Here is a 12,413-nt window from a genome sequence, read left to right as displayed (position 1 = left end):
GCTGTGTGGGGCAAGGGAGAAAGCAACGAGAGCAGTTAGGAGGATGTTGCATAATCTAGGCAAGATATAATAGTGGTCTGAACAAAACGTTTAGCAGTGGGGGTGGAGAGAAGTGTAATAGAATCAGGCTCTATTAAAAGAAAAGGATGTGGCTTGTGAAAGCAAGAGAGGAGTAAAAAAAGACACCAAGGATTTTGGCCTAAGCAACTGGGTGAAAGAGGTGCCATTTACCTAAATGGGAAATGCTGGTGAGGAGCAGGATTGAGGGTGGCCATGGTAAGTAAGAATGAGGTGGCTTTCAGACATTTGATGGAGACATGGAGAAGGAGGTGGTATTAACGAGTCTAGAGTGTTAGAGTGAGGTCATGTTGGACATAATCTACAGAAATGAATAGGGTCTGGCGGAATGCAATTGATTGTAGCAGTAGAGTTGGAAGAATGTAATTTCCCTGTGGATAAACCAGTTTTTCATCTATTCATAAATTCATAGTAGCATTCCTTATTGCTTTTATATGTGGGGTTCATTGACTTCTTCTTTGAACTGGTTGTAACACGTCACTAGTTCCTTCATAATTAGTGAGTAAAATAAAATCATTGACATGTGTTCATTTTTATGTTTGTATGTGAGTTATGATTTTACCTTTAAAATAATTATTATTTAACCATGGATAGTGAGTAAGATGAAGATTGAGAACTGACCATTGAATTTGGCAACATGGAGATCATGGTAACTTTGATAAGAGCTATTTTGGAGTAATAGGAGTAAAAGACTGATTGGAGCAGATTGTATAAAGCTATAGTAATAAAGACACATGGGCACAGGGATAAATAAATAGACCAATGGAACAGACTTAGAGAGCTCAGAACAAACCCACACATAAATAGAAACTTTATAGATGACAGAGGTGGCAATGCAAGAAAAGGATGGAATATTCAATAAATGATGCTGGGACAATTTGTTATCCATATGGAAAAAACTAAAATTGGATCTCTACCTCAAACAAATCAATCTGTTTCAGTAGATTTACAACCTAAATGAGAAAAGCCAAAGCCTAAAACATACGGAAGAAAATATAAGAATATTTTTGTAGACTAATGATAAAGAAGACTTTTTTAAACAAGGCACAAAATTACAAACCATAAAGGAAAATATTTATAAATTTGACATCATTTAAAAAATACCACTTCTGATTGCTAAAATATATCTTAAAGAGACTGAAATACATTATTTATAGTGCTTACCTGATGAAAAAATAGGTATCCAGATTCTGCAAAGAACATTTACAAATCAGCACAAATAAAAAGAACCTAATAGAAAAATGTGCAAAAAACATGAATAGGCAATTCTTAGATGGGTACTCAAATGATCAATGAACAAATGAAAAGATGTACAGCCTTAGTACTAATTAGAGAAATGCAAATTAAAACCCCAGTGTAATGCTTTTTCACATCTCCCAAACTGACTAATCTTAAGAGTTGATGATCCAAGCTTTGGCAAAAGTGAGAGGAAATTAGAACTTTTATACCCTCCTGGCTTGAAGATAAGTTGATATAACTTTGGAGAGCAATTTGGCAAGATTTAACAAAATTGATGTGTATACACAACTACTCCACTCCTAGGTATATAGAAAATCTCCCATATATGTGCATGCAGACTGTTTATAGCAAAATTGCTGTAGTAGAAGGTTTGCTGAAGATTTGGCTATAATCTGCATGTCCATCAATAAAAAGTGATTAAGTAAATTGTTGTATATTGGAACCATGGAATACTATGTAGCCGTGAAAAAGAATGAACTGGAACTAAACATATCAATATGGATAAATTTCACAAACAAATGTTCAGGGGAAAAAACAAGTTACATGTGGCCATACCTACTTTTCAGTGTACAGGTCTTATACATTTTTGTCAAATTTATCTCTAAGTATTTATATTTTTAGTGCTATTGAAAATGGTATTTAGGGCCGGCCCCGTGGTGCACTCGGGAGAGTGCAGCGCCTGGGAGCGCAGTGGCGCTCCTGCCGTGGGTTCGGATCCTATATAGGAATGGCCGGTGCGCTCACTGGCTGAGCACAGTGCAGACGACAACAAGCCAAGGGTTGCGATCCCCTTACCGGTCACAAAAAGACAAAAAAAAAAAAAAAAAAAAGAAAGAAAATGGTATTTAAAAAAATTTTAATTTCCAATTGTTCCTTGCTAGTATATAGAAATATAATTGTCTGTTGTATAGTTATCTTGTATTCTACAACTTTGCTAAAGTCACTTATTTTAGTAGCTTTGTTTTGGTAGATTCCCTCAGATTTTTTACATATTTGATTATGTGATCTGTGAATAAAGACAGTTTTACTTCTTCCTTTCCAATCTGGATGCCTTTATTTTTGCCTAATGCCCTGGTTAGAATCTCCCCTTAAGGAGCTGAATAGAAAGAGTGAGAGCAGACATCCCTGTCTGTTCCAGATCTCAGGGAGAAAACATATAGATTTTCACACTAAATATCCTTTTAGCTATGGGTTTTTCATGGATGCCCTTCATCAGATTGAGAAATATCCCTTCTATTCCCAGTTTATTGAGTGGTTTTATTATGAAAGGGTGTTAGATTTTATCAAATGCTTTTCCTACGTCTATTGAGATGGTCATATTTTTTTTCATGTGGTATGTTAATATGGTTTTCATGTGGTATGTTAATATGGTTAATATGTTAATATGGTGAATTATATCACTTGATTTTCAGATGTTAAATCATCCTTGCATCCTTGAGTTAAATCTCACTTGGTTATGATGTATTGTCCTTTTTATTAAAGATGCATCCAATTTGCTAAAATTTTGGTTAAGAATTTTTGCATCTATATTCATGAGATATTTTGGTCTATAGTTTTCTTATAATGTCTTTGCTTGGTTTTGGTATCAATGTAAGGCTGGCCCATAGAATGAGTTAGAAGGTATTCTATTCAGTTTCCTTGAAGTGTTTGGGCAGAATCTGCAGTCTTACTACCTTAAATGTTTGGCCCTGGGGTTTTCTTTGTGGGAAGGTTTTTAAATGCAATTCAATTTCTTTAATAAATATCAGGCTATTTATATCTTTCAAGGAATTTATATCTGTCAAGGAATTTGTCTGTTTTATCTATGTGTGGCATTTCTATCTGGTGCAATTAGTATAGCAAATAAAAGTCCAATTTCTCCATACCTTTTCCAGGTAACTTTCCCCGTGGTGCTTTGAAGCAATATAGAGTCTTGACTGGTTCCATGGCCCCTGCCTTTCCTCCTAGGGTCAGCGCTTGACAAAACTCCTCACCCCCCCCACTCCCATTCCCACTCCCTTCCCCATCTAGCCCCACCATTTGTACCTCTGCAGCATTCCTCATCTGGAGGACTTAGGCTTTCTTATGTTTGTCTAGTTTATTACTTAATAGATTAATCCTTCCAGGAGTATGTGCATTTCAAAAGAAAATGTCTAGAGAGGAGTATGCATAAGAAAAAATATGTAAATCTTTAATGGTTTTATCTCAGGCTCAGCAGCAAGTGGGCGAGGGAAGTACTTTGGGAAATGAGCTTTCCTCTTTTTTTCAACTTCTATTCAAGTACAAGTTTGTTCTTGTCACTCTTCTGCTTAAGTCTCTATCCAGGGAGTTCCATTTGCCATTCGGTTACTGTAAAATCCTTGACTAAGAGTTGCAAGATCCTGCCACTTCTCAGGGTGATCAGAATCCACTCTTTGTGCTCTACTCTGGTGGAACTCTGTCTTGGCCCTCAAACTGTTAGACTTTTCTGAGGGCAATATTTGTGCTCAGATTTTAAAAATGAGAATGGCAAAAGGGAGGGCATTTGCCATGGCGCCGAGGCTACAGAAGAGACCAAGAGAATGCATCCCTGTTCCTCAGGAGCTCATGGTCCAATGGCTTTTAGAGTAGAGTGACACACTCACAGTGGGGCCAGTGACAGCCAGGCTGACCAGAGGAGGGGACCCTCCCTGTGAACAGAGCTGGAAACTGGCTTTTCTGCTTTGGCTCTGTGGACCAGCTCTTGGGACTTTCTTCACAAAAGTCCATTTACCTTCTGCCTTCCAGTTGGAAGGTCACCCCTTCCTTGCCCAGGTTGGGTATGTATGTGCCAAACCTCGGTCCACTTCAACGCGTGGCTTGGGACGACTTGGTCCGCTTACTAAAAATCAGATTCCTGGCCCTCTCCCACCCGCACAGGCTGAATCGTGGGGAGTCCAGAGATCGATGTACATTTAAAACCAAGCACAGGACCGCGGGGGTGCTCGGGCCCTAAGTGTGAGAGCCACCGCTGGCCGGGAGGGGCGCCGTCCTCGAGGCGGGGTCGTTCTTCCGGCTCCGAGTCTGAGCTGGGGCCTTGGCATCCCCACCCTGGGCAGTGGGGTCACCACCGATCCGGAGGCGCCGGGGCTTCCCACGAGCCCGGCCACCACGCGGACACGGCGAATGTCAAGGGTCGGACCGTGCGGCGGGGAGGTGGCCACGGCGGGGAGAAGCCGGACGTGCTGGGGGGACTCGGAGGGACGGAGGGAGCAGCAGCGTCCGCCCCGCGCGCGTTCCGAGCGCCTCGGCGTGTGTGGGCGCGGCCGGCCGGCCGGGGTGGGCGGGGCGGGGCGGTTGGGGCGGGGCGGGGCGCGGGGCCGGCAGCCCGGGCGCTCGGCGAGCTCGGCGCGCAGGGCACGGCCGCGCCATGGGTCCCGGCCACTTGGAGCGGATTTTTGACAGAGTGGGGCACTTCGGCAGGTCGGGGGTCAGGGGTCGGGGGTCGGGTAGGGAGTGGAACGGGAGCCACGTGGGTGGAGGCGCCGGTGGGTCTGTTGCTTTCGGTTGCGAGAGCTTCGCGCGCTGCGCTCGCGACCGTCAAACAGCTCCACTGCCTCCTTCCCCAGCGAAGTGGGAGGGCGACGTCCGGATGCACTTATATGCACCTACAATGTACCATAGGTGCTTTCCATGTACTAACTTATTTCATCCCCACAGTAGCCCATTGTTCAGATGAGGAAACTGAGGCACAGAAAGGTTAAGGATCTTGCCCAAGGTCACAGGTGGTAAGTAACATAGCCAAGATTTAAACCTTTGCAGTCTGGCTCCAGAGTCCATGCTCTTAACCTTGGTGGATTCTACCAGTTATGCTTCTTTATACAGAATGATGCAAATCTAAGGTAAAAAGCAATTTTCTTCACCTGTCACCCAGATTGCATGGGTCTATTTCCTGGGTCATCCTTGCTTTTCTGCGCCTCTGGGTTTTCTGCCTGTTGTGGTTGTGTGAGTCTTTTTCCATGAGTGTGTCTCTCCAGCTGTGGGCACCTCTCCAGGTGTGTTGTATTTATAAGTCTGTTGTCCTGGAAGGGCCCTAGGTTGAGTACTTGGATGACACACCTTTGAGGGACAACAATCTTTGTAAAGGAGAGAGTGATATGTTAGAATGCTAGATGCCTAAGGAAATAGGGTTTTGGTTTTTCAAGAGGTTATCCTGCAACAGGGAAAAGGAAATTTAAATGGAAAGAGTGCTTGGGACCCTTTTAGCACGTAGAGATCATATTTATGTGAACTAGCATGCCTTTTTTGGGGCCACTAAGTGGTTTATTACTTGGAGGGTACAAAGTATGAGGGTAGAGAAGGAAGGTGAGAAGTAAGCTTACGATCATCCTTATGAGCATTTTTGTATGTCATGCCATGGAGTTTGGGTATTAGGGAGATAACCTTGCAGAGTAGATGGTGCACTGAAGGGGCAAGAGGTGGGACAGGTATGCCAGTGAAGACCTAAGTAAGAGCCTAGGTGAGAGACAATAGGGACTGGCTTGAGGCAGTGGGAGTCCAGGCAGTGAGGACCAGGCAGTTTTAACAGGTGCAATTGGTGGGACCTCCTGGCCCTAAGGCATGAAGGAGAAATGGGAGGGACCGTGGGCCCCCTCCCATACCCCCCAAGTCCCATGACTTCTGGTTTATGTGGGTGATGGGACTCTAAACTCAGAAAGCTGTACTCTAGATGAGGCAGGCTTGGGGCTTAGATACTGAGCTCAGTTTAAGACTTGTTTACCTTGAGTTCTTTGTGGGAATTCCAAGCGGAGACATCCAATAGGCAGTTGGGTAATCTGTTGCTCAGGAAAGCAGCCTCCTTGTTTTCAGGCCATCCAAGGCTGAAATCCAGCTGGTTGGTGCCTTGTGGACAGATTGGAATGCCTTGGCACCCATCCCAACAGGACTCAGCAGAGTCATTGCTAAAATACATTTCCCTCTCCCTGGGCCTTGTAGATATAAAACTTTTGAATTATCACATATATACAGAAAAATGTGCACCAGAATCTAGAACCCAATGAATCATTCTAAAGGGAACACACCCATGTTACCCCCACCCAGATCATCCCTTCTCATACTCTCTCCCAAGAAGTACTCTCTCCCTCTCCTCCAAACTCACTACTGTCCTTATATCCAACCATACGTAAGTTTTGCCTGATTATAAACTTTATATAAATGGAGTGAAAAAGAACATACTCTATATCTGGCTTCTTTTGTTTGACATTGTGAGATTCACCCATAGTTTATGTCACAGTAGTTTGTTTAGTTTCATTGCTATGTAGTGTTTCATGGCATGAATATTCCACAGTTTATTCATTTACTGTCAACAGACATTTAGATTGTCTCCAGGTTGTATATGAATGCTCTTTCTTGCATACGTCTTTTGGGGCACTTGTGTACACATTTTCTTGGTTATATGCCCAGGAGATGCTGTCACAGTGTGCATGTAGTCAGCTGCCAGACAGCTTTGCAAAGTGGTTTTAACAAATTACATCTTCATAATCTGTTTATGAGAATTCCTTTTGGTCCAAAATAATTGTCAAATATTTTTGAATTTCAGAGCTTGCATCAGCATATAGTTTAACCAGAGAACTAGATTTCCTGGGGCAGTATTTTCACCCATATCAGAATCTCCTTGGAGTCCTGAACCCCACCTTAGACCTCTTGACTCAAAATTACGAGGGTTGAGGCAAAACGACAAATCCTAGCTTCAGAGACCTGCCAGGGTGGATGCTGTGTGTGTTGGTATGTGTGTGTGTGTGTGTGAGAGAGAGAGACAGAGAGAGAGAGAGAGAGAGAGAGAGAAAGAGAGAGAGAAAGAATGGTTTTAGTGATGACCGTGGGGGTCACCTGGCTGGGGAAGGAACTGAGGCCAGGAAGGCAGCAATAAATGGGAGAAGCTGGTAGGACCCAAAGACTGGACACACCTGGTGGTGCTGCAATGGGGCCAGTGGGAAGGATGATGGTGTTATAGGCGTCGAGAGAAAAAAACACCCTTGGAGACCGATATAGAAAAAAGAGAAAAAGATTTTTATTTCCAGCAGCCGGACCGCACCAGCCAATTCAAAGTTGCGGCCCTGAACCGTCTTTGTTCTCGGTTTTTAAAGCTGCAAGCATGGGTGGGCAACTCGGTTGCCTGTTCACTGCGCCAAGAGGTATTAGCCAGTGCAAGCAAGCCAACAGTACATGAGATAATTTTGCAGTCAGCAGAGCTCCTCCCATCCCACCCCCACTTTCCCTGCCTAACTTTTACACAATAGAGGGGCTATCTCTAGTGGCGTCGGTCCTGCTCTTAGAAAGAGGGCATTACTTCACTGGGAGTTAGAGGGGTGGGAGGTCATTATCAGAGAGCAGAATGTGAGCTTTTCGGTGGTGGAGTTGCTTCAGCTGACGAGACTAGTTGGGTAACAAACCCAAATGCCTCAGGTAAACTTTAGACAAGCAAAACATGTCTGCTGTTTGCAGGGGCAGTGTCATAGTTTGCTGAGTTGAAATTTGTGGAGTGGAGTCAAAGAATTATAAATATGTGCATCATACATGATTTATGTTACATTTTCAGTCATAGTCATATGGGATTGTTATTGTAGGATGCCTCTTAGGCCCCAAAAAGGATTTGGTTTCAAGAAGACCTGATGCCCAAGGCGTTTATTGCCGCAGTGGCTGGCAAGTAAATGCTAGTCCACCACAAACTACACTGTGTGGTTTGGGTAGGGTGATTCCCAATCTGTTTTAGACCCTAGGAGTTGTCTTTTAGTGAAAAAACTCCACACTGCCCATTCCCTCTGGCATCTTCCTCGCAGTATTTACTCTTTAAAGTAATTTCTTTGACCAATCTCCTGTTGATGGACATTTAAGTTTTCAATGTTTTGCAGTTACAGACAGTACTGAAAATTAAATTTATAAATTAACTTCACAAACATTGACATCTTTATGATGTTGACTACTGGTCACTTTTAGGGAAGTCAAGTTTTATTACTTTCAAGGGCAGGTGGTAACACCTGTTAGTTTAATATCTTGTAGCAAAGTAGACACACTTATGTGCTTGTTCTTACAAAAAAAATAGTAAATATAAACTATTTTCTTAAGTAAGATAGGCTTTTCATTTTATTTACATGAGTGACTTGCAGAGAGAGATTTTTTTGATCATTAAACTTCAGCTTGCCTACAAACTTTGAAGTGTGTTGAAATGATTAAATGAGATAATGAGCGTGAAAGTGCTTAAACTTTAAAGCACGGTCAAACATAAGGTGTTAATAGAATGTGCACAATGACTAAGAGAATGCTGAATATGGTGTTATATGCAGCACAAGCAGCAGGTGTAAACTGAGCAAGGGCGAGGAGAAATGACCTTTGCTGCATGACATGAGGCCAATCTAGAATCTGCCTGATAGAAGCAGAACTGTTGGGATGGAATTGTAGGCTTGAGAATCTCTAACCGAGCCATTCTTGCTAGTGATTATTCCTCCAGGTTATAAAATGCTTCCTGAGAAAATGCTGGGGAAGGAAGAAACACCTCCTGAATGGTCAAGCCAATTGCCTGGGGGCAGGTGACCTACTGGCCATGCCAGGTGCTCACCTCCATGTGGTCGCAGGCTAAGGGCAGAACCTGACCCTGAGGCTCTGTGGTGACAGCAGCCAGTGCACAGGGGCTCTGATCTGCAGGGGTGACGGTTCAGCACTACTCTTTCAAGCCAGGATCTTAGCTTCTGGGGTCTTTTGAACCAGAGCAACTCAGGCCTGTCTTCTCAGCCTGCTGTTCCTGTCCAGATCCTCTGTGTAGAATAGATGTAGGCTGATTTATGATCATTTTCCTTCTGAGAGAGGCACCTTTTCTGAAAAAACAGAGCTGGTTCCCATTAGCCTCAAGGACTAATCAGGGCTCCAAGATCTTCTCTTGGCTGCACATCCCAAAGAGACCCTGAGAATAGTAACTTGAGTGTTCTTCCTCTCCTCTGTAGCTAGAAGGAAGCTGCTTAATTCCTACCTGCCTTTGGCTTTGTGTTTTTTCCTCTGCACTAGCTACCAGGGCCAGTGCCAGATACAGAGTTCAGCTTTGAAACTGTGGCCAACATGACCAACCTGTGCTGTCAGCACTTTAAAATGATTCCGTTTTATACTTATTATTGATCTACGTGAGATTCTATGAGATGTGAGGAATGGTGGCCATGTACCAGCCTGGCAGTTATCTGTGAGGACTTGGGGAGATCACTGGGTTTATACTTCACAGCAGCACTCTGTGACTTTGCCTAGCATTGTCACTCGCGATAGTCTCCAAACTGGGGTTGTGTTCACCCCCGTGATGGGCACAGACGATCCTTTGGAGTGCCATAAAAAACACCCATTATACATATGAATGCATGTATAGAAGTAAAAATACACATATGCAAATTTATATTTCAATATAAATTATGTTAATTTAGTATTATATGAATATGTGTATGTATATACACTCATTCTATATGTCTGCATGTGCGCATGCATGCATACATACACACACAATTTTTTTCTTTTCTTTTTTTTTTTTTTTACTGACGGGGAACCCAGTCAGAGTTTTTTGGATACACCGGCCTATTAAATCTCTCTCCTAACCAGCGGTATTGAGTATGCGCTGTTCATTTTCAGCCCGAGGCATTCTCTAACAGTCTATATCTAGTGCACTGCACACCACGCTTTGTGCTACAGGAGACACTGAAGTGACTGAGCCACAGTTTCTGCCCTGATGGGGCTTTACATAAACCTTTTATGGGACTTTTTTGTTGCTGGTTTGGTAGAGAAATAGAAAACACTTTAGCGTTCTCTAAAAAATCAACATAAGTAACAGAGCCAATACTTCACTTGCATATTGTGGTCACAGAATGGAAGGAAAAATGGAGAAAATGAGTAAATGAATGAGACTGGAAAAGGGGGAAGTAAATAGAAGAGGTGGGACTGGGGGAAGCAGGCGGTGAGGATAAAGAAGGGTTGAAAGAAGGCATTTAGTGTGCGGGGGAAAAAGCAGTGGACAGGGAGTAGTGTAGAAGGAACAGGTTAGACCACCAGGGCTCAAGATGTGATCTGCAGAGCTCTGGGAGGCATCTGGGGTCTGCAAGGCCATGACTGTTGTCCTGAGACTCAGCTGCCTCCTTTACTCATTCTCTTGCGAAAGTACAGTGGGGTTTTCCGGAGGCCGGATGGCCTGCAATAGGCACCGGACTGGCCGCGGTCGCAGGTATGAGAAGCCAGCTGTCATGCAGTAGCCAACGTGAAACAGCGCCACCCTTCTCACTAGTTTTGTTTCATTTCGTTTTGAAAACTACAGCTGTGTGTTATTTAATGTTAACATGCAATGGGTTTATTATTGTTATATTTAAGCGGATTAATAAATATTGTAAAATTTCTCTATCTTAATTTCTAGTACATAGATATTGATAGGTATGACCATATGAAGAAAAGCCCCTTGGGGTCCCCCAAATTTGTACGACTATAAAGGCTCCTAAGACCAAAACGTGTGAGAACTGCTGAGTGAAAGGATGGTCAGTAGTACCTTCCAGTGAGATGGACCACCGGGATGTGGTGGGGTGGGCAGGTCTGCAAAGCAGGAAGGAGATGGAGGTCAAGTGTCAGAGGTGCAATTTTACCTCAGTTTGATCTTTTTTTTTTTTTTTTTTTATTTATTTATTTATTTTTTTAATTTTTATTTATTTATTTTTTTTAAATTTTATTTTGTCGATATACATTGTAGCTGATTAATGCTCCCCATCACCAAAACCTCCCTCCCTTCTCCCTCCCCCCTCCCCCCCAACAATGTCCTTTCTGTTTGCTTGTTGTATCAACTTCAAATAATTGTTGTTGTTATATCTTCTTCGCCCCCCCCCGGTTTGTGTGTGTGTGTGTGTGTATGTGTGTGTGTGAATTTATATATTAATTTTTAGCTCCCTCCAATAAGTGAGAACATGTGGTATTTCTCTTTCTGTGCCTGACTTGTTTCACTTAATATAATTCTCTCAAGGTCCATCCATGTTGTTGCAAATGGCAGTATTTCATTCGTTTTTATAGCTGAGTAGTATTCCATTGTGTAGATGTACCACATTTTCCGTATCCACTCATCTGATGATGGGCATTTGGGCTGGTTCCAACTCTTGGCTATTGTAAAGAGTGCTGCGATGAACATTGGGGAACAGGTATACCTTCGACTTGATGATTTCCATTCCTCTGGGTATATTCCCAGCAGTGGGATGGCTGGGTCGTATGGTAGATCTATTTGCAATTGTTTAAGGAACCTCCATACCATTTTCCATAGAGGCTGCACCATTTTGCAGTCCCACCAACAATGTATGAGAGTTCCTTTTTCTCCGCAGCCTCGCCAGCATTTATCGTTCATAGTCTTTTGGATTTTAGCCATCCTAACTGGGGTTAGATGGTATCTCAATGTGGTTTTTATTTGCATTTCCCGGATGCTGAGTGATGTTGAGCATCTTTTCATATGTCTGTTGGCCATTTGGATATCTTCCTTAGAGAAATGCCTACTTAGCTCTTTTGCCCATTTTTTAATTGGGTTGCTTGTTTTCTTCTTGTAAAGTTGTTTGAGTTCCTTATATATTCTGGATATTAATCCTTTGTCAGATGTATATTTTGCAAATATTTTCTCCCACTCTGTTGGTTGTCTTTTAACTCTTTTAATTGTTTCTTTTGCTGTGCAGAAGCTTTTTAGTTTGATATAATCCCATTTGTTTATTTTTCCTTTGGTTGCCCGTGCTTTTGGGGTCGTATTCATGAAGTCTGTGCCCAGTCCTATTTCCTGAAGTGTTTCCCCTATGTTTTCTTTAAGAAGTTTTATTGTCTCAGGGTGTATATTTAAATCCTTAATCCATTTTGAGTTGATTTTAGTATACGGTGAGAGGTATGGATCTAGTTTCATTCTCCTGCATATCGATATCCAGTTATCCCAGCACCACTTGCTGAAGAGGCAGTCCCTTCCCCAGTGAATAGGCTTGGTGCCTTTGTCAAAGATCAGATGGCAGTAAGTGTGTGGGTTGATTTCTGGATTCTCTATTCTATTCCATTGGTCAGTGTGTCTGTTTTTATGCCAGTACCATACTGTTTTGGTTATTATAGCTTTGTAGTATAGCTTAAAGTCAGGT

At 42.7% G+C, this 12,413-nt stretch overlaps 1 protein-coding gene across 4 annotated transcripts in view; it reads left to right on the top strand.

Annotated features, from left to right (window-relative positions):
- The first annotated feature begins 225 nt into the window (after positions 1 to 225).
- SLC22A16 (solute carrier family 22 member 16) overlaps positions 226 to 12,413 on the top strand; it is a 56,827-nt gene continuing 44,639 nt past the window's right edge. Inside the window, exons 1-2 of one of the 4 annotated variants that reach the window (XM_063097345.1) lie at positions 4,544 to 4,593; positions 4,975 to 5,042. Coding sequence is in view for 1 of the 4 variants with exons in the window: in XM_063097343.1 (XP_062953413.1) it covers positions 4,685 to 4,737 (53 nt within the window). In the remaining 3 variants the exon portion in view is untranslated. Of the gene's footprint in view, positions 277 to 4,543; positions 4,594 to 4,636; positions 4,738 to 4,974; positions 5,043 to 12,413 lie in introns of those variants that run through there. The other 3 variants (XM_063097344.1, XM_063097346.1, XM_063097343.1) reach the window with 3 other exon arrangements.

Source organism: Cynocephalus volans, chromosome 5 (assembly GCF_027409185.1).
Source record: "Cynocephalus volans isolate mCynVol1 chromosome 5, mCynVol1.pri, whole genome shotgun sequence".
NCBI lineage: Eukaryota > Metazoa > Chordata > Mammalia > Dermoptera > Cynocephalidae > Cynocephalus > Cynocephalus volans.
This window is presented reverse-complemented; position numbering and strand designations above follow the sequence as displayed.